The sequence below is a fragment of the Dromiciops gliroides genome, chromosome 2 (assembly GCF_019393635.1).
Source record: "Dromiciops gliroides isolate mDroGli1 chromosome 2, mDroGli1.pri, whole genome shotgun sequence".
Lineage (NCBI taxonomy): Eukaryota > Metazoa > Chordata > Mammalia > Microbiotheria > Microbiotheriidae > Dromiciops > Dromiciops gliroides.
The window spans coordinates 149,670,961-149,693,586 of NC_057862.1; the positions used below are offsets into that span (position 1 = coordinate 149,670,961).

The window sequence follows — 22,626 nt, forward strand, 5'->3', positions numbered from 1 at the left end:
GACCTCAGAGGCCAAGTCTAACCCCCTCATTTTACAAATGAGAAAACTGAGGCCTAGAGAAATTAAATGATTTGGGCAAGATCAAGACAGTGTGAATCTGAGGCTGCACTGAAACCCAGGTGACTCCAAGCTTAGCACTCTCTCAATCATCCAGGGTCTTGCATATAGAAAAGGGTGAGACATTCCAGGCTGGTAAGGACTCAACGTGGCCTTGTGGGGCTACACTGAGTTGAGTCTTTACTAGCCTGGAATGTCCTCCCTGTTTCTGTATGCCAGCTTATGTTTTAACATCTCCACCCAATTTCAAAGCCAAATTCAAACATCCCCCCCCCAGCATGGTTGTCCTCAGGGGTCACTTGGCTTTGGGGCTGGCGTCATCTTCTCTCTTGGCCTTGCCCTCATGAGGCTCATATACTGGAGAAAGACACACCTGGGGAGAGCCCACCACTGCCTCTGATCTCCTCCACCAACAATAACAATGGCAGCTTACATCTACAGAGTTCTCCTGATTTCCAAGATGTTTGACAAAGATGAGTTCACATGATCCTCTTGACAAGTGTGTGAGTCAGGCACTGTTATTCCCATTTTTCAGAAACTCAGGTCTGTCAGTTTGCCCACAGTCACACAGCTTGTAAGTTTTGTTTGTTTGTTTTGTGGGGCAGTAAGGGTTAAGTGACTTGCCCAGGATCACATAGCTAGTAAGTGTCAAGTGTCTCAGGCCGGATTTGAACTCAGGTCCTCCTGAATCCAGAGCTGGTGCTTTATCTAGGTGCGCCACCTAGCTGCCCCAAGCTTGTAAGTTTTGAAGGAGGAATTTGAACTCAGGTCTCTCTGGCTTCCAAGTCCAGCACTCTCTTGCCATACTCCTTTCTCACCAGCAGGAGAGGCCAGTGATCCTGGAGGCTCTTGCCTCCTCAGCAGGGCATTTTACCTCTTGCTATATTTATAGGGATGATGAAGCGCTGTATAGCATGAAGAAAAGCATCTGGAAATGAAATATTGACGACCTAATCCATTTGCATAATTAGCCTTTTTTTCCTGCTAACAATTTAAACAACTTATTTATTTAGAGATCAAGCAGCTCCTGCTAATGAATTTTACACAAAGCATGCTAATAACGGGGCCTCTGGAACATAAGGATAATCACAGCAGGAATTAGTTCTCTACTTAAACATCCTTCCTTTGCAACATATCAATCTAATGTGTCCAATAATGCCATTAACAACCAGATACATTGCTCAATTAAATCACAAAATGAGCTGCAAAGCCCTAGTTATGTTTCTTGTTTAATTTACATTTGTTCCTGCCTATCTGGGGAGGCCGCGTTATTACACCCGCTGAACTTTAATATGCTGGGCGATGATTTGGGTTGGGTTAATGTGGCTGTCACCGGCAAAATGGATGGAGGCAATTTCACAAAATATTAAACACGAGGTGGCCCGTGTAGACGCACAAGCCAAATATCACCAGGCCTTCCCATTTTCTGCTTGAGCAGATCGATCCATGGGGTTTTCCAGAGGGTACGTAGGTTTGCTGCGGGCCCTTCCCCCTGGAATCCGTCACTGGAGCATGAAGATGGGAGCCAGCCTCTGACTTCTGAAAGTCAGACTGACTTTGGCCTTTCTCCCTCTCTATCCACTCCTTCCCTGGATGCTTTGCCCCTTGGTTGGTGGATTGGGGAAAAAACGCAAGAGCTGATATTTGTTGGGGTTAGGAAACACAGATACTAGGCCTTGGAACAGTGACACTGGGCCCAACCAGTGGAAAGCAAGGCTGGGTCCTTTATCCTATTAACAGACTGGAAAAAAAATCTCCGTGCTCTCTCAGATTCCTGTGCTTTATATCTCTGTCTTCTCTGTTTCCTGTCCTGCCCTGGGTCTAGTGGCTCATGCCCTCCGAGAGGCATCTTGGCTCTGAGCTCCCCCAAGGACCTAATTAAATTCCTAGGTTACAGAGCTGGAAGACTTCAGAGCCCAGCTCATCCAAACCACTCATTTTTATAGAAGGTAAGTGATTTGTCCAAGGGCATACGGATAAGAGAGTAACAGAGCTGGAATATGAACCTAGGTCTCTGAATTCCATATCAAGCACTAATTCAAGTACAAAACGATGCTAGGAATTTCAGAAGGCCAGATGCAAGGAATTGCATAGATTCTGAAAGAAATGACACTCTTCCTAGGTGTCCTTCGGCTGTAAGGAAGGGCAAGATAAAAAAATGGGAAATATGGAGGCTCTGGCTGCCATCACTATAAATACTGGGCCGAGCATGAAGTAAAGTAGGAGGGAGCTCATCTGGGGGGAAAACCGAACAACATCAACATGGCTTTGTAGCTTTGGGAGTTGGACAGGCCCTCAGCTTGGTCCCTTTCTGATTCTCAACCCTGGGGGTGAGCTTGACCTCTCGTTCAGTTTGGGTGTCTCTGCAGTGTGCATTTCCGATGAAGATCCTCCTCAGGCCCGGCCACAGAACAACTCCCCACCTTCCGCCCCAGGAAGGCCTTAAGATCGCCAGCTGTATGACATCAGAAATATACACAGTCTGAAGGGAAGGAGAAGATATAACTCTGGGGACCAGAATCACGGCTGCCTGCACTGTGGCTCTGAGTCAGGGAGGAATTAAAAAAATAAACAAAGAAACCCAAGTCCTATCTGAGGATTCCTGCTTTGCTGGGAGAGGTTGCCATTGTTTTTGTTTTGTTCTGGTCTAGACCTCTGATTTTATTGTTGCAAGGAATCCACATTATGGAGACCCTCCAGTAGCCATTCACAACTCATCTCAGCTTAATCTCAGGGACTGACTCAGGCCCTAAGAGCCTGTGATTCGTCCATGGTCACATGGCTGGAGCACATCGGAGGCAGACCTTCCTTGGACCCAGATTTTCCTGACTCTGAGGCCAGCACTACCCACTATGCTTCACTGCCTCTCTGCTATGTTACAGATATATGAACCAAGTGATTGATTTCTAAAGCTGAACAGATAGGATTTGTAGATTACCAGCTCTTTGGGGCTCATTTCCATTAACTCGTATAATTGAGTTTGGATAGTTTACTCTCTTGCTTTCCCTGAGGGAGAGTCACTATAAATCTTGAGTAAAGATGTTGGCTTTGGGGACCCCTTTAGGCTAAAGGGGAGTCTGTTTGGGAGGTATACTTACCCCATGCCTTTGAGAAGCACAGAAGGGGCAGGCTGGCAAAAACCATGATCCTTATTTGCAGAGCTATTAATGAATGATGGAAATATCAAGAATGAGAACAGCTGGTGTTGAGAGGCCATGCAGATGACTCCTTACCTATCCCCCATGTATCCAGCCGCACACTGACACAGTCCCGTCACATGGTCACATTGCCCTCCATGGTGACACGGGCAGCTCTGGCTGCAGTTGATGCCAAACGTCCCTGGTGGGCAAGGCTGGGCACACACCACTCCCTGAAAGAGAGGAGAGAAAGGTTCTGTCTGACCTGTGCTGACCAAGGCAAGGCTGGACCACTCCAGGAGGCATTATGTTGAAAACAAAAAGTCGCTTGGATTCAGCACATAGATGGTACAGATGGGCCCTGAGGCCAGTGGTGGAGCTCAGCCCTCCAGTTAAGTGAAGGGCACTTAACCATTTTTGTATCATGGAGCCCTCTGACAATCCAGGGACACTATGGAGCCCTTGTTCTTAAATGTATAAAATAAAATATGTTGAATTATAAAGGAAACAAATTCTATTGAAATATAGTTATCGAAATATTTTTTAAAAATTACAGACCTCAGGTTAAGAACCCACACTAGAGATGACCATCAAAGTTCTTATTATCCATGCGGACTCTAAGCTAACAAAAGAGTAGGCCTGGCTGGTGCTGGAAGGACCCAGCATGACAGCCTTTATTTTTCCACCAGCTAGTATGTTTAGTGTGGCCCACTTACTTTTTGTTACTCTGTTTTATGCATTTTTTCCCTTTGAGGAGTGGCTTTAGTGTAGATTTGTAGAAACTATTAACAACCCCCACCCCCATTCAAATCTACCCTTATGTACAGATCTGGCTTAGGCTACTGCTTCAGGCCAATAGACCCCAGGGTCCCACTCATTGGTTGAAGAACTCTTGGTAGTGGGATCTGGAACCATCGGCCTTGATTTTTACTGTAATCATTATAAAAGTGCCTTTGATGTGCCTAGCCCTATACTCAGTGCCAAGAGAGGTGCAGACAAGGGAAGGTAAAGATGTGGAATCTTGTCTCTGAAGACCTTTGAGCATGAGGAAAGAGAAAACATTTAGTCACCAGAGGATGAGGCAAATGGTCTATTATCCCATTCCGGACTTTGTGGTCCATGTTCTAAGTGCTTTAGGAGGAGCTAGCTTGGGATGGGATCGATCACTGTGAGCTTGAGGAATCAGAGAAGCATGTGGTTCAGTGCAGGGAAGATAGGAAGAAGGCCTTGCAGGAAGGGGCAAGAGGGGGAATAAAGGTGTGGAGCACACACCAGTCAGGAGAGCTGCCCCACTGGGCCCAGAATCACAGGCTCTAACTGGAAAGGACCACTCCCTCTTCAACACAATGGCCCTTTGAATACTTGGAAGACAGCCATGATGCTCCCCCTATGTCTTCTCGTTCCCAATTCCTTCAATGGATCATGTATGACATGTCCTCTTGTTCCCTCATTACCCTGGTCACCTTCCAATTTATCGGTGTGCTCATGAAACGTGGCCTGTGTCTGAACATAACATTCTAGATGTGATCTGATTAGGGAAAGAGAGACTGCCACCTTCTTCCCCGTTCTGGACACTGCAGGCTAGGAGCAAATGAGGGCCAGCTAGGTGGTGCAGTGTGCATAGCATGCTGGGTATGGAGTCAGGAAGACTCATCTTTCTGAGTTCAAATCTGGCCTCAGACACTGACTAGCTGTGTGACCCTGGCCAAGTCACCCCACCCTGTTTGCCTCAGTTTCCTCATCTGTCAAGAGAGCTGGAGAAGGACTGGCAAACCCCTCCAGTATTTTTGCCAAGAAAACCCCAAATAGGGTCACAAAGAGTCAGACATGACTGAAACAACTGAACAACAGAGTAAATTAGCATTTTTGGATTGTTAGGGCACACTATTGACTTATGTGGATCTTATAGTCTGCTAAAACCACCAGATATTTTTCTTATGAACTGCACTTATACAGCTTGGTGGGTAGAGCACTGGGTTTGGAATCAGGAAGACGAGTTTGAATCTGGCCTCCGACATTTACTAGCTGTCACCTGTGTAACCACAGGAAAGCCATTTAGCTTTCCAGTCTCAATGTCTTCATCAGTAAAATGGGGATTAGAATAGCACTGATCTCCCATGGTGGTTATGAGGATCAAATAAAACAATGTATGCAATGTGCTTTGCAAACCTGGAAGTGTGATATAAATACCAGTGATTATTACAAAATCTTGTCCTGCCCCACCACACCCATTATGTAACTGTATAGCTGATTTTTAATTTTTTTTGCAGGGCTATGGGGGTTAAGTGACTTGCCCAGGGTCACACAGCTAGTAAGTGTCAAGTGTCTGAGACCGGATTTGAACTGGGTCCTCCTGAATCCAGGGCCAGTGCTTTATCCACTGTGCCACCTAGCTGCCCCCTATATAGCTGATTTTTTCTAAAACCATGTGGAAAGCAGTAGGATATAAGTTTATTTTATTCTCTGGGAGAACAAGAAGGACAGAGATTATTTTCCCCAGTTTTACGCATGGGGAAACCAAGGCACGGAGATGCCTGTGTGATTTAGAGCTGGAAGGGACTTTAGAGATTCTCCAATCCAGAGGTATCAAACACACCACCCACAACACTCCCCAGTACTCCCAAACTAGATTACAACATAGCTGGGAAATAAGTAGAAATATAACACAACACAGATCATTTTCATTTGCAGTTTTCTAAATTGATATGCGGCCAGCAGGGAATCTTTTCTATTTGAGTGTGACACCACAGATCTAATCCAGCTCTCCCTCACCTTGGGGGACCCATTTTCCAGAAGAAGATACTGAGGCTCAGGGAGGCAAAGTAATTTGTCTAGGATTATGAGACTAACTAGGACTTGAACCCCAAACCTCTTACTCTAGGTCTACCTGTAGAGCTCTTTCCATAAGGCAACAATACTCTCTGCTGTAGAATTAGCTCACTAACATCCCCTAACTTTTCTTCCTCTGATTGGGGGGGGGGCGTGAGGAGGGATCGGCTTGTGTCAAGAGCAGAGCCTACATACCACCTGCCACTCTAAGATGCCACACTGGGCATAACAGGGGTGGGTGGAGGGCAGACTGCCTTCCTCAGAGTCCATCTGGGACAGCTGAGCCACGGCCATGAATGGTGCCCTCTCTTCTCACCTTCTCCTTCCACCCAACTTAGGAGCTTGACTGCTCCCCTTCCTTCTAATGAGAAGGAACACCACCAGGTCTTATCATCTGCCTTGATTCTCCATCATCTCAACTACCTATGTAACCTTGGGTCCCCTCTGGGCCTTGTCATCTGCCCTATCCCTGAACCCTTAAGACTTAAAGAATTTTCTGTCTGACCTGCAGCCGAACTTTCTTTTATGTGTTGTCTCCCCCAATTAGAGTATGAACCCTTTGAAAGCAGGGGCTATCTTTATTTTTCTACTTGTATCTCTAGCACTTACAACAGTGCTTAGCACATAATAAACTCATTCATTCATTCACTCCTCCTCCTCCTTCTCAAACTTGGAGGCCTTGGCCCTCATATAGGATAGCTGAATACTTAGACCACTGTCTAAGCCATCCTTAGTGTTCCTGTGAGTGGGTTCTCAGCTGGGGGATGAATGACTTGACCCTGAAGGCAGTCTCACACAGGCATAACCAGCACTTCCATCCCCACCTGAATGCCCATCCATCCATATCTGTTGGTAAAAGTCATTTTTCTCTTCAAAATTCTAGAGAAAAGAATCTTGAGAATTATGAGTAGTTGACAAGCAATGTTCCTTTCTAGGCTGATTCTCCTGGGATCCTGAGAATTGATCCAAGAAATGAATGGCTTCTTCCAACTTACCCTTGGGAAACCAAACATCTCTTGTTCATCGAATCAGCCTCCAGCACAGGGTACATGTGCTTTAAGTGACTGGGGCTGGGCCCCTCAAAGTTCCTGTCCTTCTCTGTAGGTCTGTGTCACAGGGACATTGGGAGAGTTTGTAGTCCCATAGCCCTGCACCTTGATATTCAGCTTAGGGTATCAGGAGAGGCCCCAGCACAGCCACGTGAGGGTAAAGTGCTTCAGAATAAATTCTACTGGAAAGAATGGCATTGTCATTCAAGGAGAAGCAGGCAGTGAAGAGGAGAAGCTAAGTGGGAGAGGAGCCGGCCTTAGGACTCAGCCTTTGGGGATTGGGGGGGGGGCATCTCCTAAATACGGACACTTACCATTGATCAGGTTTATTCCACTGATATGTCCTGTCACTCAAACTCCAAACCCTTCTGCTTGTCCTTCAAGACCCAACTGGTCGGGGCAGCTAGGTGGCACAGTGGATAAAGCATAGACCCTGGATTCAGGAGGACCCGAGTTCAAATCTGGCCTCAGACACTTGACACTTACTAGCTGTGTGACCCTGGGCAAATTACTTAACCCTCATTGCCCCGCCAAAAAAAAAAAAAAAAAAGACCCAGCTGGTCTCCTCTCTGATGTCTTCCACCAATTCTTATGACTACCCTGCCTCATCCCTCTGCTGCAGCTAATTAATCAGCTTGACCTCCCTGGCCTGGAGCTCATCCATGCTCACTCCTGCAGCTTTGAAAGCACCACCTTTCAAAACCAGCCTCAGACTCTTATTAGTTGTGTGACTCTGGCCAAGTCACTTAACCCCGATTGCCTCCAAAAAAAAAGAAAAGAAAAAGAGACGAAAAAGAAAAGAAAAAGAGATGAAAAAGAAAGTGCTACTTCTGCCTTCTCTCCCCATGCCCCACCTAGTTTTCTACCTCTAGCTCTGGGGAAAACAATCAAGCCTATAACTACCATTGCTAGAAAGGATGTGTCAATCAATATGGCCATGGCACTTATTATCACTGACTATCCTCAATCAATAAACTTTTTTTTTTTGGTAGGGCAATGAGGGTTAAGTGACTTGCCCAGGGTCACACAGCTAATAAGTGTCAAGTGTCTGAGGTCAGATTTGAACTCAGGTCCTCCTGAATCCACGGCCAGTGCTTTATCCACTGTGCCACCTAGTTGACTCCAATCAATAAGCTTTTATTAAGTACCTTGTTATTATTCAGTCATGTCCAACTCTTTGTGACCCCATTTGGAGTTTTCTTGGCAAAGATACTGGAATGGCTTGCTTTTCCTTCTCCAGCTCATTTTACAGATGAGGAAACCGAGGCAAACATGGTTAAGTGACTTGCCCAGGGCCATACAGCTAGTAAATGCCTCAGATCTTCCTGACCCCAGACCTGGCACTCTATCCACTTCATCACCTAGTTGCCTTGATTAAGGGCCTACCATGTACTAGACACTGTTTTACATGCTAGAAACATAAATACAAAAAAATGAAACAAGCTCTGCTCTCAAGGAGTTTCCATTCTAATGGTGGAGATGACAGTGCGTGTTTAAATATAAAATGAATATATAAAGATAAACACAAAGAAGTGAAATAAAAGGTAATTTTGAGCAGGAGGGCACTAACAGGTGGGAGGGAATCAGGACAGATTTCACACAGAAGGTGTCTTTGTACTGCAGAAGAGAGGCACTCTATTAAGGAGGTGAGGAAGGAGTGCATTCTGGGCATGGGAGATGACTGTTCCAAAGGTACAGAAACAAACCCAGTTTGGCCAGATCCAGAGCACGGGTAGGGCAGAACAATGTCTAGTAAGGCTTAAAAGACAGCTTGGGGCCAGGGGACAAAGGATTTTAAAAGCTAAAGAGAGCATATACATTTTATCCTTGAGGCAATAGGAGTCCCCGGATTTTAGTGAACATGGGAATGACCTAAGTCAGACCTGTGTTTAAAGAAAATGATGTTGGTAAAAAGACCCTCTCTGGCTGCCACTGCTTTATACATTTTGTGTTGTCTTTGCCCATTAGAATCTAATGGGTAGGGGGCAGCTAGGTGGCGAAGTGGATAAAGCACCGACCCTGGATTCAGGAGGACCTAAGTTCAAATCTGGCCTCAAACACTTGACACGTACTAGCTATGTGACCCTGGGCAAGTCACTTAACCCTTATTGCCCCCCCCCCAAATCTAATGAGCAAGGACAACCCAGCAAGGCCATGTAGCCTTGAGAGTAAGGGCTGTTTGGCTTTTTCTATCTGCATTTTCAGTCCCCTGCACAAAGCCTGACACGTAAGTGCTAAAGAAATGTTTTTATTCATTTGTTAACTCATTCACTCATTCATTCACTCACTCGTTCACCAGAAGGGCAATCACCCAGCTCAGCATTCCTGCCTTCATTCTACCACTTTCAAACCCTGGTTTGAAATTCATTCCTTTGAGAAAACCATCCTTAATTGACCCCTTTGACTATCTACTCTATGCTCTTCTCCACTTACATATTTTCGTTTATGCTCCTAATCTGTATGTTGTTTTAGAAGTATATGTGCTCTTTCCCTTGTCAGGCTGGGCTGTCCCAGGGACTGGCACTGCTTTCCTCTTTGTCCCTCTTCCTTTGCAGTGACTATATTGCAGCTCAGTACTCAGGAAAGGGTGGAAGGTGGGGTGCTCTGTTTGGGGAGCTGATGGTCTGACTTGGGTGGCTAGGGACCTCCATTCATTTGGGCTTGGGTTTTGATGACTGGGCTACGAGATAGCTTCTCACTTCCTCACTGTCTCCTTTCTCTTTCCTTTCTACTTCTTTGCGAAGCCTCAGCTCTTCAAAAAAGGAAGAAAAAAGAGAGCCCGGGATTTGCCCAAACTCCATCACTCTAGGATATAGGAAACTATCCCAAGACCAATGGGAGCATGCCCAAGTGTGACTTGTCCTGTTGTCCTGTTGGCCCATTTCCAAAGCAGAGAGCTCGAGTCCCTGGACTCCCTGCCCAGGGGGTGGAGGTGGGGGGGGGGAAGAGAGGGAGAGATGAAGGAAGTGAGCAATGGGAACCACTAAGAGCCTGGGGAGCAGCAGGAGGGTGGGGTGGGCCTTCTCTGCTGTTCCCCACCTTTCCCCAACCTTCCCCCTTTCCTTGGGAGAAGCCCATCACTCGGCTACAGCTTCATTATTTTGTGACTGTTCATGCCTGTGTGGGGTATTAATAATTCATACAAATCTGCAAGTAAAATGCCGTGTCAAAAATAGAAATCCAATTGTCTACAATAAAATTAAAAACATAAAGTCCTCAAATCCAAAGACTCCTCATCGACACAAGCTTCTATCGTCTGGAATAAATCCCTTGATGTGTCAAGGGGGTGGGGGAAAAACCACCCTCCAAGCCTGTTCTCTCTCCATCCCACACTTTCCTGTGTGTTCTGGCTTTCTCTTTCCCCATTCTCTTTCTCTGACGATTCAGCACTGGTTTCATTAATGCTGGAGAACAGCCTGGAAACTTAAACTCAGTGTTCACAAGGAGCTTTGTCTCCCTTGGTCTCGGTCTCTGTCCCTGACCCCTCTCCCGTCCTTCCCCCATCTCATTTTGGTTTGTCCATCTGCTTGCTTGGCTCAAGTTCACTTACTTAGCTTGGCCTCGGGGGCCAAGCTCTTGCAAAGAGATGGTTTTCCAAGAAGATTTTCCCCCAGGGTTCTCAGGTGGCTGGACTGGGACACGTGGGGCATGAAGTTATCTCAGCAACCCCCCTCCCATCCCAAGTCCCAGCCTCTCCCTTAATCAATTCCCTCCTCCCCAAACTGTCCCCCTCTGTAGTCACAATCTCCAAAACATCCTGCTTCCGCTCAGCTAGCTGCTGTTGTCCCTTCACTTCTTGCAGCACCCTGATGCCTCACCAGAGAGGTCTGAGGCCCCAGAGGGAAATGGCCTCAGTGTATCACTTAGTGTCCCAGGAAAGGGGTAGTACTGACGAGGTAGGTGAGTGGAGGTCTCCCATGAAAGCAAAAATAGGAATGGAGGGTGGTGGGGTGCAGGGAAGTCAGTCCTTCCTGGGGGCTGCTTCTGAGCAACCCCAGTGAAAGTTTAGGAGGCCCTGGGAAAGAGGCAAAAACTTGCTAAAAAAGGAGACTAATGGTGCAGCACACTTTGTGCCTCTTAATAGAAAGGTGGTGGACTACAGGTGTGGAATGTGGCACATCACAAATGTGTTCATTTGTTTTCTTTGCCTGTATTTATTTTAAGGCAGTTCTGCTAGGTAGAAGGAGTTGCTTGAAACTGAAAAGATCATCATGCAAGCATTAAAAATGAGATTTTTGCGATTGTGGATTTGTTATCCAGACCTTCCCACTGCTGACCTCATCATTATTTTAAGTTCAATACAGAGCTCACAGTGACTGTGTCCCACAGAGGGAATGGACCCCAAAGTAGGAATCTAACTCTTTCACACCCTTGCTTCCCATTTAGTGCTCCATAGGACCTTGTGATCTGAATAAGAGGGGAGAGAGCAATTGAAAATTCTCCAAACCCAAGTCTCTCCCTATCTCTGTCTATTTCTCTTGTCCCCTCTACCCTAACCCAGGCCCACCAGAGTTGAGATTCCACTTACCGTCCAGCCAGGGGGGCAAGTACACTCCCCAGTGATGTGATGGCAAGTACCCCCATTCTGGCAGGGGCAGCGCAGGTCACAGTGTGCCCCATGACTCCCAGGTGGGCATTGCTCCTCGCAGCTAAAAAGAAAACAGCTTTGTTACTTGTGGGTGAAGAGAAAGCCAGACCCACTCCTGTACTCAGCATCAGGGGGTGGGACGTATGCAGAGGCAGAATGAGTAGGCAGGGATGCCCCACACTACTTAGCTCTGTTCACTGTGCCATCTTGGGCAATCCTCCCAGCCTCAGTTACTCACTCTGTAAAATGGAGATAACCTCTTGATCCTCTTAAAATACTTGGAGGGAAGGAAGCAGGGGGGCCCACAGTCCTGAAATAGAGGCTCTGTGGGCTGGGGGAGGTAGGGGAAATCTGCTACTGCAAACAGGTAAATGTAGGCATCTGGGCTAACACTAAGTGTGGGTGGCTGAAGAGGAGGTACATGATTGCTACTCATAACAACAAGTGGCACAGACAGCCAGGGGGATAGAATGTTGGCCAAGGATGCCTGTCCCTCGGGGGCCCATGTAGCATGTTTTCTAGAAGTTCCCTGGCTAAGTGCCTGTCACTGCACTTCCCTAGACACTTTGAGGAATTTAGGATGCCAGGGCTTGGCTCTGTCTTCATATACTATGCCTGCTCTGTTATAGACCTGTGGGGTAAGCAGAGCCAGCATGATTATCCCCATCTGGGAGATTTATAAAGTGAGGACCAGGAAGATTAATTTATTTGCCTATGGACACATAGTGAATTTAATTTGCCAAACATTTATTAAGGTCCTACTATGAATGAATGATAAAAGTATTAAGTGCTTACTATGTGATAGGCACTAAGCTAAGTACTGGAGGGTACAAATATAAGGAAGCAGAGAATTCTGTTTTCAAAGCACTTACATTTTGGGGGGAAACTTTAAAATTTTTTTATATTTTATTTATTTCCCAATTACATGTAAAAACAATTTTTAACATTCATTAAAATTTTTTTGAGTTCTAAACTCTCTCCCTCCTCTCCCCACATTGAAAAGGAAAGTAACTTGATATAGGTTATACACATGCAGTCACGCAAAACATATTTCCATGTTAGAAAGAGCTTATATTATAATGACAGGGGGCGGGGATACAATGCATAAACTAGAGCTAGACGTGTTGGGCAGGAGGGCTGAGGAATCATGGTTTGGAACTGTTTCCAAATCTGCCAAATGGGGATAATAAATAACATTGGCCCTGCTTACCTCCCAGGCTTATAACAGAGAAGAACCCTTAAGTTAAGAAAGACCCAGGCCCCAGCATGCTAGACCCTGCCAAATGCTCAGCCAGGTATGGGAAGTGGCCACTTCACTGGGGAACTTCTAGGAAGTGGGCTGATGTAGAAGTCAGGTTCCAAGGAAGACAAGGCAAAAGCACATGATTAGAGCCCAAAGTTTTGGCGGGAGGGGGAAGAGGAGGATGAGGAGGATGCAAGTAGCATAGTCTGGGAATGGTTGGTACAACACCAGACCCAGGAATACAAATAGAATAAAAAATAATAATTCCTATTTTTAATGACCCTACATTCTCCCGCTGGGGTTTGGGTACAATACTATGTTTACATAGATAAAGAAATACAACCTAATTTGAGGTGGGAGAGAGAGAGAACCAGAGGAATCAGGAAAGGCTTTAGCATCCAAGGTGGCACCTGACTTAAGCCTTGAAAGAAGAAGGGAAGAAGGGAGGCATCCCAGGTGGGGTAGGGGGGAGACTGGAATGCCTCGCAACAGCCAATGGGCTTGTGTGCCTAGAAAACAGACTGCTTAAAGGAGAGGAATGTGACACGTCTGGAATTATGACAGGCTCAGGACTGGAGTCCAGAGTTCTTTCTCCTGTACTACATTGCCTCTCTTGGCATCTCAGCCTCTTAAGAGGTGTTTCATGAATCAAGATTTAAATGCAGTCTGGCTTTGCTCTCGGTCCTTGGTCACTGAGTCCTTGCAGTTAACTTATCCTGAGGAGGGTGGTGGCTGAAAGTTAAAGAATGCCTTTCTTGGGGCAGCTAGGTGGCGCAGTGGATAGAGCACCGGCCCTGGATTCAGGAGGACCTGAGTTCAAATCCGGCCTCAGACACTTGACACTTACTAGCTGTGTGACCCTGGGCAAGTCACTTAACCCCCATAGCCCCGCCAAAACAAAACAAAACAAAACAAAACAAAACAAAACGAATGCCTTTCTTGGCATCTCCCTTTCCAATGGCCTCAGCAGGGAGAAGGGGCCTGTTGGGAACACTGTGGTATGTATGGGAAAGGATCGACCTAGAGCAGCAGTGGTCACTGGGAAGCCCAAGCAGGATGACCAGGAGCTCTGATTTCCTCTGTAGGGATCCCAAAGTGAACAGACCTAATTCTTGGTACTAGGCGTCCACAGCTGACATAGGCTCTGTAGAGGCCTCTCGGAGACTTGTTTGGAAGTGGGAAAAGGACAACTGAGACAAGCAAAACCCCTGTTATCCCCCATGTTTGCTCATAAAACATCTCTCCAGGACTCTTGTTTGTTTTGTTTTTTTGTTTTGTTTTGCAGGGCAATGAGGGTTAAGGGACTTGCCCAGGGTCACACAGCTAGTAAGTGTTAAGTGTCTGAGGTCGGATTTGAACTCAGGTCCTCCTGAATCCAGGGTTGGTACTCTATCCACTGGGCCACCTAGCTGCCCCTGAATTTCTAATTATTAATGATTTGGAGCATTTTTTCTTTCATATGGCTGTTGATATCTTGGCTTTCTTTCTCTGAAAACAGCACATCCTGGGGGACCACCAATCATCTTGACTTTTGTCCTGCCACTGAACTTCAAATAACTCAGGAAGGGAGAGGCTGAGAGTGTCTGCCTCACTAGAGCTGCCCTCTCCAGGACTCTTAATCCTTGTCAGCCATCATTGACCATCCCTCCCTCCCTCCCTCCCCCAGTTGAGACTTGAGGTCAAGGTCAAAGAGGAGTCCAGCATCAAGTCAGAATACCTAGTTTCCTTGCAGGCTCAATTCATGTGTTGTCTACTTCAGGAAGCCTTTCCTGATCTCCCCTTCTGCCTCAAATTATCATGGACATGCCTATCTATTTATGTTATATCCATCTCCCATAAAATAATAACTTCTTTAGGGTAAGGGTTGTTTTTAATTTTGTGTTTGTATACCTAGGACACCGCATGATACCTCGCACACGGTAGGCACTTAATAAATGTAAGTTGGGTTGAATTGGATTGGTCAGCATCCTGGAACAGGAGGACACAGACATCCCCAATCCCCATATGACTGGGCCTATCCAAGGCAGTCTGAACAGTGACTCTGCATCACTGGCTATAGACAAACTCAAAGATGCCCAACCCAGAAAGAGGGACAGGTCAACCAGGGTTTGGAATAGGAAGAGGGTATCCAAGGCTGGGAAGATTCGAGGGGATTCCTGTGCATTCAGACTCTGCAAAACAATCATGTAAGCTCTATGCTGAGCAACTGTGTAGTTTGCTGTTGTTTGTCCTCCGGTTTTGAAGCAGACCAATGGCATCATAATCTAGAGCCGAGGCGCATCTGCAAACAGGCCTGCGGCCCTGCCCACATTTGTTCAGACCCCAGAGTGGAAGGATGCTTGAGGCATGGAAGAAATGCATGGCTTGGTCTTGCCTCCTAAAGACTCTGGGCTTTGCCATCCTCCCTGAACCTGCACCCTTAGGGTCTTTCCACAGGATCTGTAGTTGAGCTCTCCTATATGTGTTATATTTCCCAATTAGATCATGAACTCTTTGCAGGGCAGGGGGCGGGTACAGTTTTTGCTTTTCTCTTTGTATGTCCAGGACTTATCACAGGAGCTTGCATGCAATAGGAGCTTAGGACTTTTTTTTGTTTGTTTTTTTTGCAGGGCAATGAGGGTTAAGTGACTTGCCCAAGGTCACACAGCTAGTGTCTGAAGCCAGATTTGAACTCAGGTTCTTCTGAATGCAGGGTCGGCGCTCTATCCACTGTGCCACCTAGCTGCCCCCAAAGACTTTTTTTTTTAAAAGTAATTCATCCCCCAGCTCTGCAGCACTTACTAAACGCCAGTGTAGCCCGGTGCACAGTGGCACTCTCCACTCCGAGGGTCACAGGTGGCACCATTGTGACACTGACAGGGAAGCTGACAACCCTTGCCATGGGTCCCTGGTTCACAGAAGTCCTCGCAGCGCCAGCCCCGGTAACCGTCAGCACACACGCAGGCCCCTGTGATGGGATTGCACAGGGCACCATTCTGACACTGGCAGCGATTGCTACAGTGGGGACCCCAATGGTCACTGTCACAGCCTGAAACAGAAACAGAGAGTTATGGGACCCTGAGTGAGGCCCTGTCTTGAGAATATATTGGATCATTCCTCTCTGTCTTTGCTTCTCTCCCTCAGTCTTGGTCTGTGTCTCTGCTTGTCTCTCAGGCTTAATCTTTTTCTGTCTCCTGCCTCTCTTTCTCTATATATGTGTTTCTCTACTTCTCCCCATCTCATTGGGGCATTGAGTCATAAGTCTAGAGTGAGAAGAGACTTCAGTGGTCACGGCATCATAGATTTAGATCTAGAAGAGACTTTATAGATCATCTACTCCAATCCCCTTAAAAGGGTAAAAACCACCTTACCCATGGTCACACTTTAAATAGTAGAGTCTGGGTAATGTGACATGTAAAATTAAATGTGTGGTGGTCTATTTCTGTCCCAAGTGTAGGGAAAATTAGCTAGGGTTTACTTATAAATTAGAAGCTTTAGCACGTTTTGAGCATTAAGCATTTATTAAAGTATATTAGATATTAGTAAAGAGAGAACACATGCCTCTGAAAGATAGGAAAGCCTAGTTAGGATCTACAGGAGAGAGAAGAGAAAAAGCCCCCTTCCCCTACGAGTCTCAGGCCCCCAAAAGGAAGTTCCGGCGCCTCTGAGAGCAGAAGCTCCCTGCAGGTCGGAAGACAGGCAGTCCCTACACACTGCTCCAAGCTAATTGGCTGGTAGCATTCAAGTCCATTGATTGACATGACTTGAAGGCCATCCATGAATAGAACGTGATGAGGTCAGAGTTTAGATCTTCTGGCAGGAACAAGGCTTTGTGAGGTAATTTCCTGATGCTGGGCTGACCTTAATAAAAAAGGTCAGCCAAGCTCTCTCAGCAGGGGGGGCCCTGGAAGTTCTAAAAGCCCTATATGAATAATTTTCTCACAGTATGAAATAATGTTCTCTGATTCCAAATTCAGAATTCTTCCTATGACTTTGAGCAAGTCATTCAACCTCCTTGGGACTCAGTTTTCTCATTTGTCTTTATCTATGCTCCTGTGTCTTGAAATTTCAGTCTCTTTCTTTCTATGAACCTGTTTCTTTCTTTGTCTCTATCTTCCTTCCTTCCTTTTTTATAGTCTGCAGATCTTAGAAGGATCATCTTACTTCCACTGGATATGCTCCCAATTGTGAAAGTCCTTCCTAAAACGTGACCCTCAGAACTGAACACAAGATTCCAGAGCTTTGTCTAACCAGGACACAGCCCAGCAGGATTGTCACCTCCCTCATGCTACCATGCCTCTCAAAAAAAACCCCACCAGAACATGCTTGAAACCTTTGCATGTAATCCAATGCACCTCCAAAATCATTTCCAAGCAGCACTGTTGCAATTCAAATTCTAGTGCCCCCTAATGGGGGTGAACAACTTGTCTGGTGACAACCTCTGATGCTGAGATCCCCCTGCACTTTGAGAAACTCCTTCATCAGCTTGATTCAGCCCAGTAAACATTAATTATATTCCTACTGTGTGCAAGGCATTGGGCTGGGAGCTGGGGGTGGGGGGAGAGAGAGTGATACAAGTCTGGAAGAGACAAGATCCCTTGCTTTTTGAGATTTATGATCAAATAGGGCAATATGTCATATCCACAAACAACCACAATGCAAAATTAAATACACAAATTGACAGAGCCTAAAGAGAAAAGTGAGGGTCAAGGGGGGAAAAGGTTATTATTAACTCACTATCAGGGAAGACTCCTTAAAGGAGTTGACATTCATGGTGGGATTTATTTTTTTTTTATATATATTTTTTTTAGTGAGGCAATTGGGGTTAAGTGACTTGCCCAGGGTCACACAGCTAGTAAGTGTTAAGTGTCTGAGGCTGGATTTGAACTCAGGTACTCCTGACTCCAGGGCCGGCGCTCTATCCACTGCGCCACCTAGCTGCCCCTGGGATTTATTTTTTAATGATATTGTATTTCCGCCCAATTATATGGTGGGCTTTAAAGGATGAGCAGGCACTCAGTGGATAAAGGTGGAGGGCATTCCAATACCTGGAGCAAAAGCATCGAGGAGAGAGAGATAATGAATACAGTATTATCATTCAGCTAGAGCAGGAGTTCTTTTTTTTTTTTAAAGTGAGGCAATTGGGGTTAAGTGACTTGCCCAGGGTCACACAGCTAGTAAGTGTTAAGTGTCTGAGGCCGGATTTGAACTCAGGTACTCCTGACTCCAGGGCCAGTGCTCTATCCACTGCGCCACCTAGCTGCCCCTAGAGCAGGAGTTCTTAATCTGATTTCAGAGGATCTGTGAAACTTGGATGGGCAAAAAAATTGCATCTTTATTTTCACTAATCTTTGGTTTCCTTTGTGATCCTGTGTATTTTATCTTATGCATTTTAAAGTATTATTCAGAGGAGGGGCCCACAGGCTTCACCAGCTTGCCTGCCCAAGGGGTCCAGGCCACACAAAGATGAAGAGCCCCTGGCAGAGTGTTTGGGGAGGCAAGTACTCAGAGATCAAGCTGGAAATGTAGTGTGAGGCCAGATTGTGCAAGACCCTGAGTGAGAGGTTGGGAATTACCAGAGGGCTTTGAACAGAGGGAAAACAACCAGATCTAAGCATTCCGAGGATAGATCCTGCTGGGGTGTGAAATGGAGTGGAGTGGGGAGAAGTGGGAGTGTGGAATCGATTGCAATAGTACAGGCAGTTAGAAAGAAGAGACTGTAGTAGTGGGGTAAAACTCTGGCAAACATCAAGACTTAAAGGTGACTGGCCAGTGTGGGGCTGAAAGGAGGTGAAGCAGGAAATGATTAGAGCTGAGTCAAGTAGGGAAATTAGGCTAGCCAGAATTTCCTAATAACACCCTCCAGCCTAGATTCTCACTGCCCCTTCTGTACCTTGTATATACCATATAGAGAAAAGCAGAGAAACATTTCCTGGGCCCCAAGAGATAGATTTCCAACACAAGTGCTGTACTTCACATTTGCAAACTGTTTTTTAACTTTTCAAATTGCTTTCATATTGGGTACACAATTTAACAAAGAAGAGCAGACAACTCTTTCAGAAAGAACCATCTGCTCTCCTGGTTTCAGAGATACTGGAAGGGGAGGGGCATGGAAAAGGAAATAGGATGTTTAAGAGAGCTCGGGACCCTTTCTAATCATCCTTGATGCGTTGGCCAGATGTGGGATGTTAGAGCCTAAAGAGACCTTAGTGATCATCTAGCCCAACCTCCTCATTTCACACATGGGGAAACTGAGGTTAAGGGGCTTAACGTCACAGGAACACTGTCTGTACAATTAGGGGCGAATCACTAAACCTTTCTAAGTTTCAGTGTCCTTGGATAGCAACTGATGTCATCATCATCACCATTACCACCGCCGCCGCCACTGCTGGCATTTATAGAGTGCTTTAAGGCTGGCAAAATGATTGATAAATGTCATCTCTTTCTATCCCCCCAACAACTCTGGGAGGGAGGTGCTATTATTATCCCCCCATTTTACAGTTGGGGAAACCGAGGCAGAGAGGTTAAGTGACTTGTCCAGGGTCTCGCAGCCAATAGGTGTCTGAGGCCTCATTTGAACCTCCCTGACTCCAGGTCAAGTATTCTATCCAATGAGCCAGCTCCCTGGCTTACAGGGTGGTTGTGAAATTCAAATGAGACAAGGTAGAAGGAGCTTTGCAAACCTGAAGACACTATCTAAACGTCCATTATTGTTGCTTTGATTATTGTGGAGCCCAAGTCTTATGGAATCAGGGCTGATGCTCTTTCCACTACACATTGACATGTGTCCCCTTGGAGATCCCACCTTGCCAAGTCTCCTGAGCTCCTGGTCAAGGCCCCAAGTTGATCAGCTGTCTCCCTGTTAAGGTCAAGCCCACCACCTTTCTGCTCACATTCATCCACCAGAGCTCTCCCTCTACCTTCCACTCCACTTCCCCAGGCTCCCTGCTATTCATAAAAAAGTCTAAAATCACTGTATTTCAGAGCTGGAGGGGACCTGATGAGTCACTTAGTCCAACCCATAGCAGAGCAGGGATTCCCTAATAATATCAATATCTAGCATTTATATGGCACTTCACAAATATTGTCTCCCACCTTAACCTTACTACAACTCTGGGAGGGAAGTGCCATCATTATGCCCATTTTACAGATGAGGAAACTGAGGTTTGCCTAGGGTCCCAAAGCTAGTAAACCTCCAAGGCTGGATTTGAACTCAGGTCTTCCTGATGAAAGATCCAGCACTCTATTTACTCTGCCACCTAAGGTGGCACCAAGCCCCTACTTGAAAACTTCCAGAAGTAGAGAACTACTGGACTCTCAGGCAAACTATTTTTTGGGGGGGGGGTCAATGAGGGTTAAGTGACTTGCCCAGGGTCACACAGCTAGTAAGTCTCAAGTGTCTGAGGTCGGATTTGAGCTCAGGTCCTCCTAAATCCAGGGCTGGTGCTTTATCCGCTGAGCCAACCTAGCTGCCCCCAATTCTCAGACAAACTATTAAGGGCAAACCAAGAAAGTGTAGAGATTACCTACTTCCACACAGCTCACTTTACAGATAAAGAAACCAGGGACCAGAGAAAGAAAGTGACTTGTACATTCACTACCTCCTGAGGCAGCACATTCTACATTAAGGCAGCTCTATTTCCATTCCAGACCTATGCTTTTTTCAGTATCCCAGTGGGAAAACTCCCTCCACCAGTGTAGATGAGCATCTCTCATGTAAACTATAGTCTTTGTTGCCTGGGGAGTACAGAGAGGTCTGATGACTTGTCCACAGATATCCAGCTATTAACTGTTAGAAGCAGAGCATGAACTCGGGTCTTCTTGCCTCCTAGCCCTACACTTTATTCTATGCCTCTCAATGTAAGGTGGTGCTTCTCTCTGCAGCTTATGTTGGCTCTTTTTAGTTCTGCTGTCTGGTCAATGCCAAACAAGTCCTTCAAATACTTTCAGGCAGGGTAGGATTCTTAAACTAGGATCCATGAACTTGGGTTTTAAAAATATTTTGGTCATTGTATTTCAATAGAGTGACTTTTCTTTGTGATCCTATATATTTTACTTTATGCGTTTTTAAAAGTGCTATTCTGAGAAGGAATCAACAATCTTCATCAGAATGCCAAAGGGGTTTGTGACACAAAAGTAGTTAATAATTCTTGCTTTAAAGGAACTATCATGGCCCCACCTCTCCCTGATTTGAACTCAGGTCGTCCTGAATCCAGGGCTGGTGCTCTATCCACCGTACCACCTAGCTGTCCCTTAGTCCAAAGATTCTTAACCTAGAATCTGTGAACTTGTTTTGTTGTTTTTTAAAAAACATTAATTTAGGGGCCTCAGACACTTAACACTACTGTGTGACCCTCAACAAGTCACTTAACCCCAATTGCCTCACTAAAAAAATTAAAATTAAAAAATTAAAAATTTTAATTTTTTTCACAATTATATGTAAAGATATTTTTTGAGTTCCAAATTTTCCTCCAACCTTCCTTTCCCTCCCCTTTCCCGAGGCCAGCAAGCAATTTGATATAGGTTATACATTACAATCACATTAAACGTATTTCCACATTAGTCATGTTGTAAGAGAAGAATCAGAACAAAAGGAAAAAATGCAAGAAAGAATAAACAAGACAATAACAAAAAAGCAACAACAAAAGTGAAAATAGTATGCTTCAATCTGAATTCAGACTCCATAGTTCCTTTTCTGAATGTGGAGAGCATTTTCCACCATAGGTCTTTTGGTACTGTCTTGGATCATTGTATTGCTGAGAAGAGTTAAGTCTATCACAGTTGATCATCACACAATGTTGTTGATTCCATGTACAATGTTCTCTTGGTTCTGCTCATTTCACTCAGCATCAGTTCATGCCAACCTTTCTAGGTTTTTCTGAAATCCATCTGCTTATCATTTCTTTCTTTTAAGTGTTTTATTACTTTCCAGTTACATAGGAGGATAATTTTCAACATTTGTTTTCACAGGATTTTTAGTTCCAATTTTTTTTCTCCTGCCCTCCTTTCCCTCCCTCCTCCCCAAGCCACTTATCATTTCTTACAACATAATAGTATTCTATTACATTCATATACCACAACTTGCTTAGCCATTTCCCAATTGTTGGGCATCCCCTTGATTTCTAATTCTTTGCCACCACAAAAAGAATGGCTATAAGTATTTTTGTTCATGTAAGTCCTTTCCCCTTTTATGATCTCTTTGGGATATAGACCTAGTAGTGGTATTGTTGGGTCAAAGGGTCTTTTGGGCATGGTTCCAAATTATTCTCCAGAATGGTTAGATCAGTTGTGAACTTGTTTTTTTAAAAATATAATTACTTTCCTTTGTGTTTTCTTTTATGTATCTAAGAACATTATTTTAAGAACAGGTTCATAGGCTTTATGATATTGCAAAAGGGATCCACAGTACAAGAAAGGTTATGAACTCCTGATCTAGACTTTTTTTTTTTTTGCAGGGCAATGGAGGTTAAGTGACTTGCCCAGGGTCACACAGCTAGTCAGTGTCAAATGTCTGATGCTGGATTTGAACTCAGGTCCTCCTGACTCCAGGGCCAGTGCTTTATCCACTGCGCCACTTAGCTGCCCCTAGTCTTGACACTTTCATTTTTGTTTTTGTTCAGTCTTTTAAGTCATGTCCAACTCTTTGTGATCCATTCGGGATTTTCTTGGCAGATACTGAAGTCGTTTTCCATTTCCTTCTCCAGCTCATTTTACAGATGAGGAAACTGAGGCAGGTACGAGTAA

At 45.4% G+C, this 22,626-nt stretch overlaps 1 protein-coding gene across 10 annotated transcripts in view; it reads right to left on the bottom strand.

Moving 5' to 3' along the window:
- Window positions 1-22,626, bottom strand: part of MEGF11 (multiple EGF like domains 11) — a 466,023-nt gene that overhangs the window by 79,548 nt on the left and 363,849 nt on the right. For all 10 annotated transcript variants that reach the window (XR_006354901.1, XR_006354902.1, XM_043986259.1 and 7 more), the window contains 3 exons: window positions 15,685-15,931; window positions 11,601-11,721; window positions 3,291-3,427 (listed from right to left, as the gene is read on the bottom strand). Coding sequence is in view for 8 of the 10 variants with exons in the window: in XM_043986259.1 (XP_043842194.1) it covers window positions 3,291-3,427; window positions 11,601-11,721; window positions 15,685-15,931 (505 nt within the window). In the remaining 2 variants the exon portion in view is untranslated. The remainder of the gene's footprint in view (window positions 1-3,290; window positions 3,428-11,600; window positions 11,722-15,684; window positions 15,932-22,626) is intronic.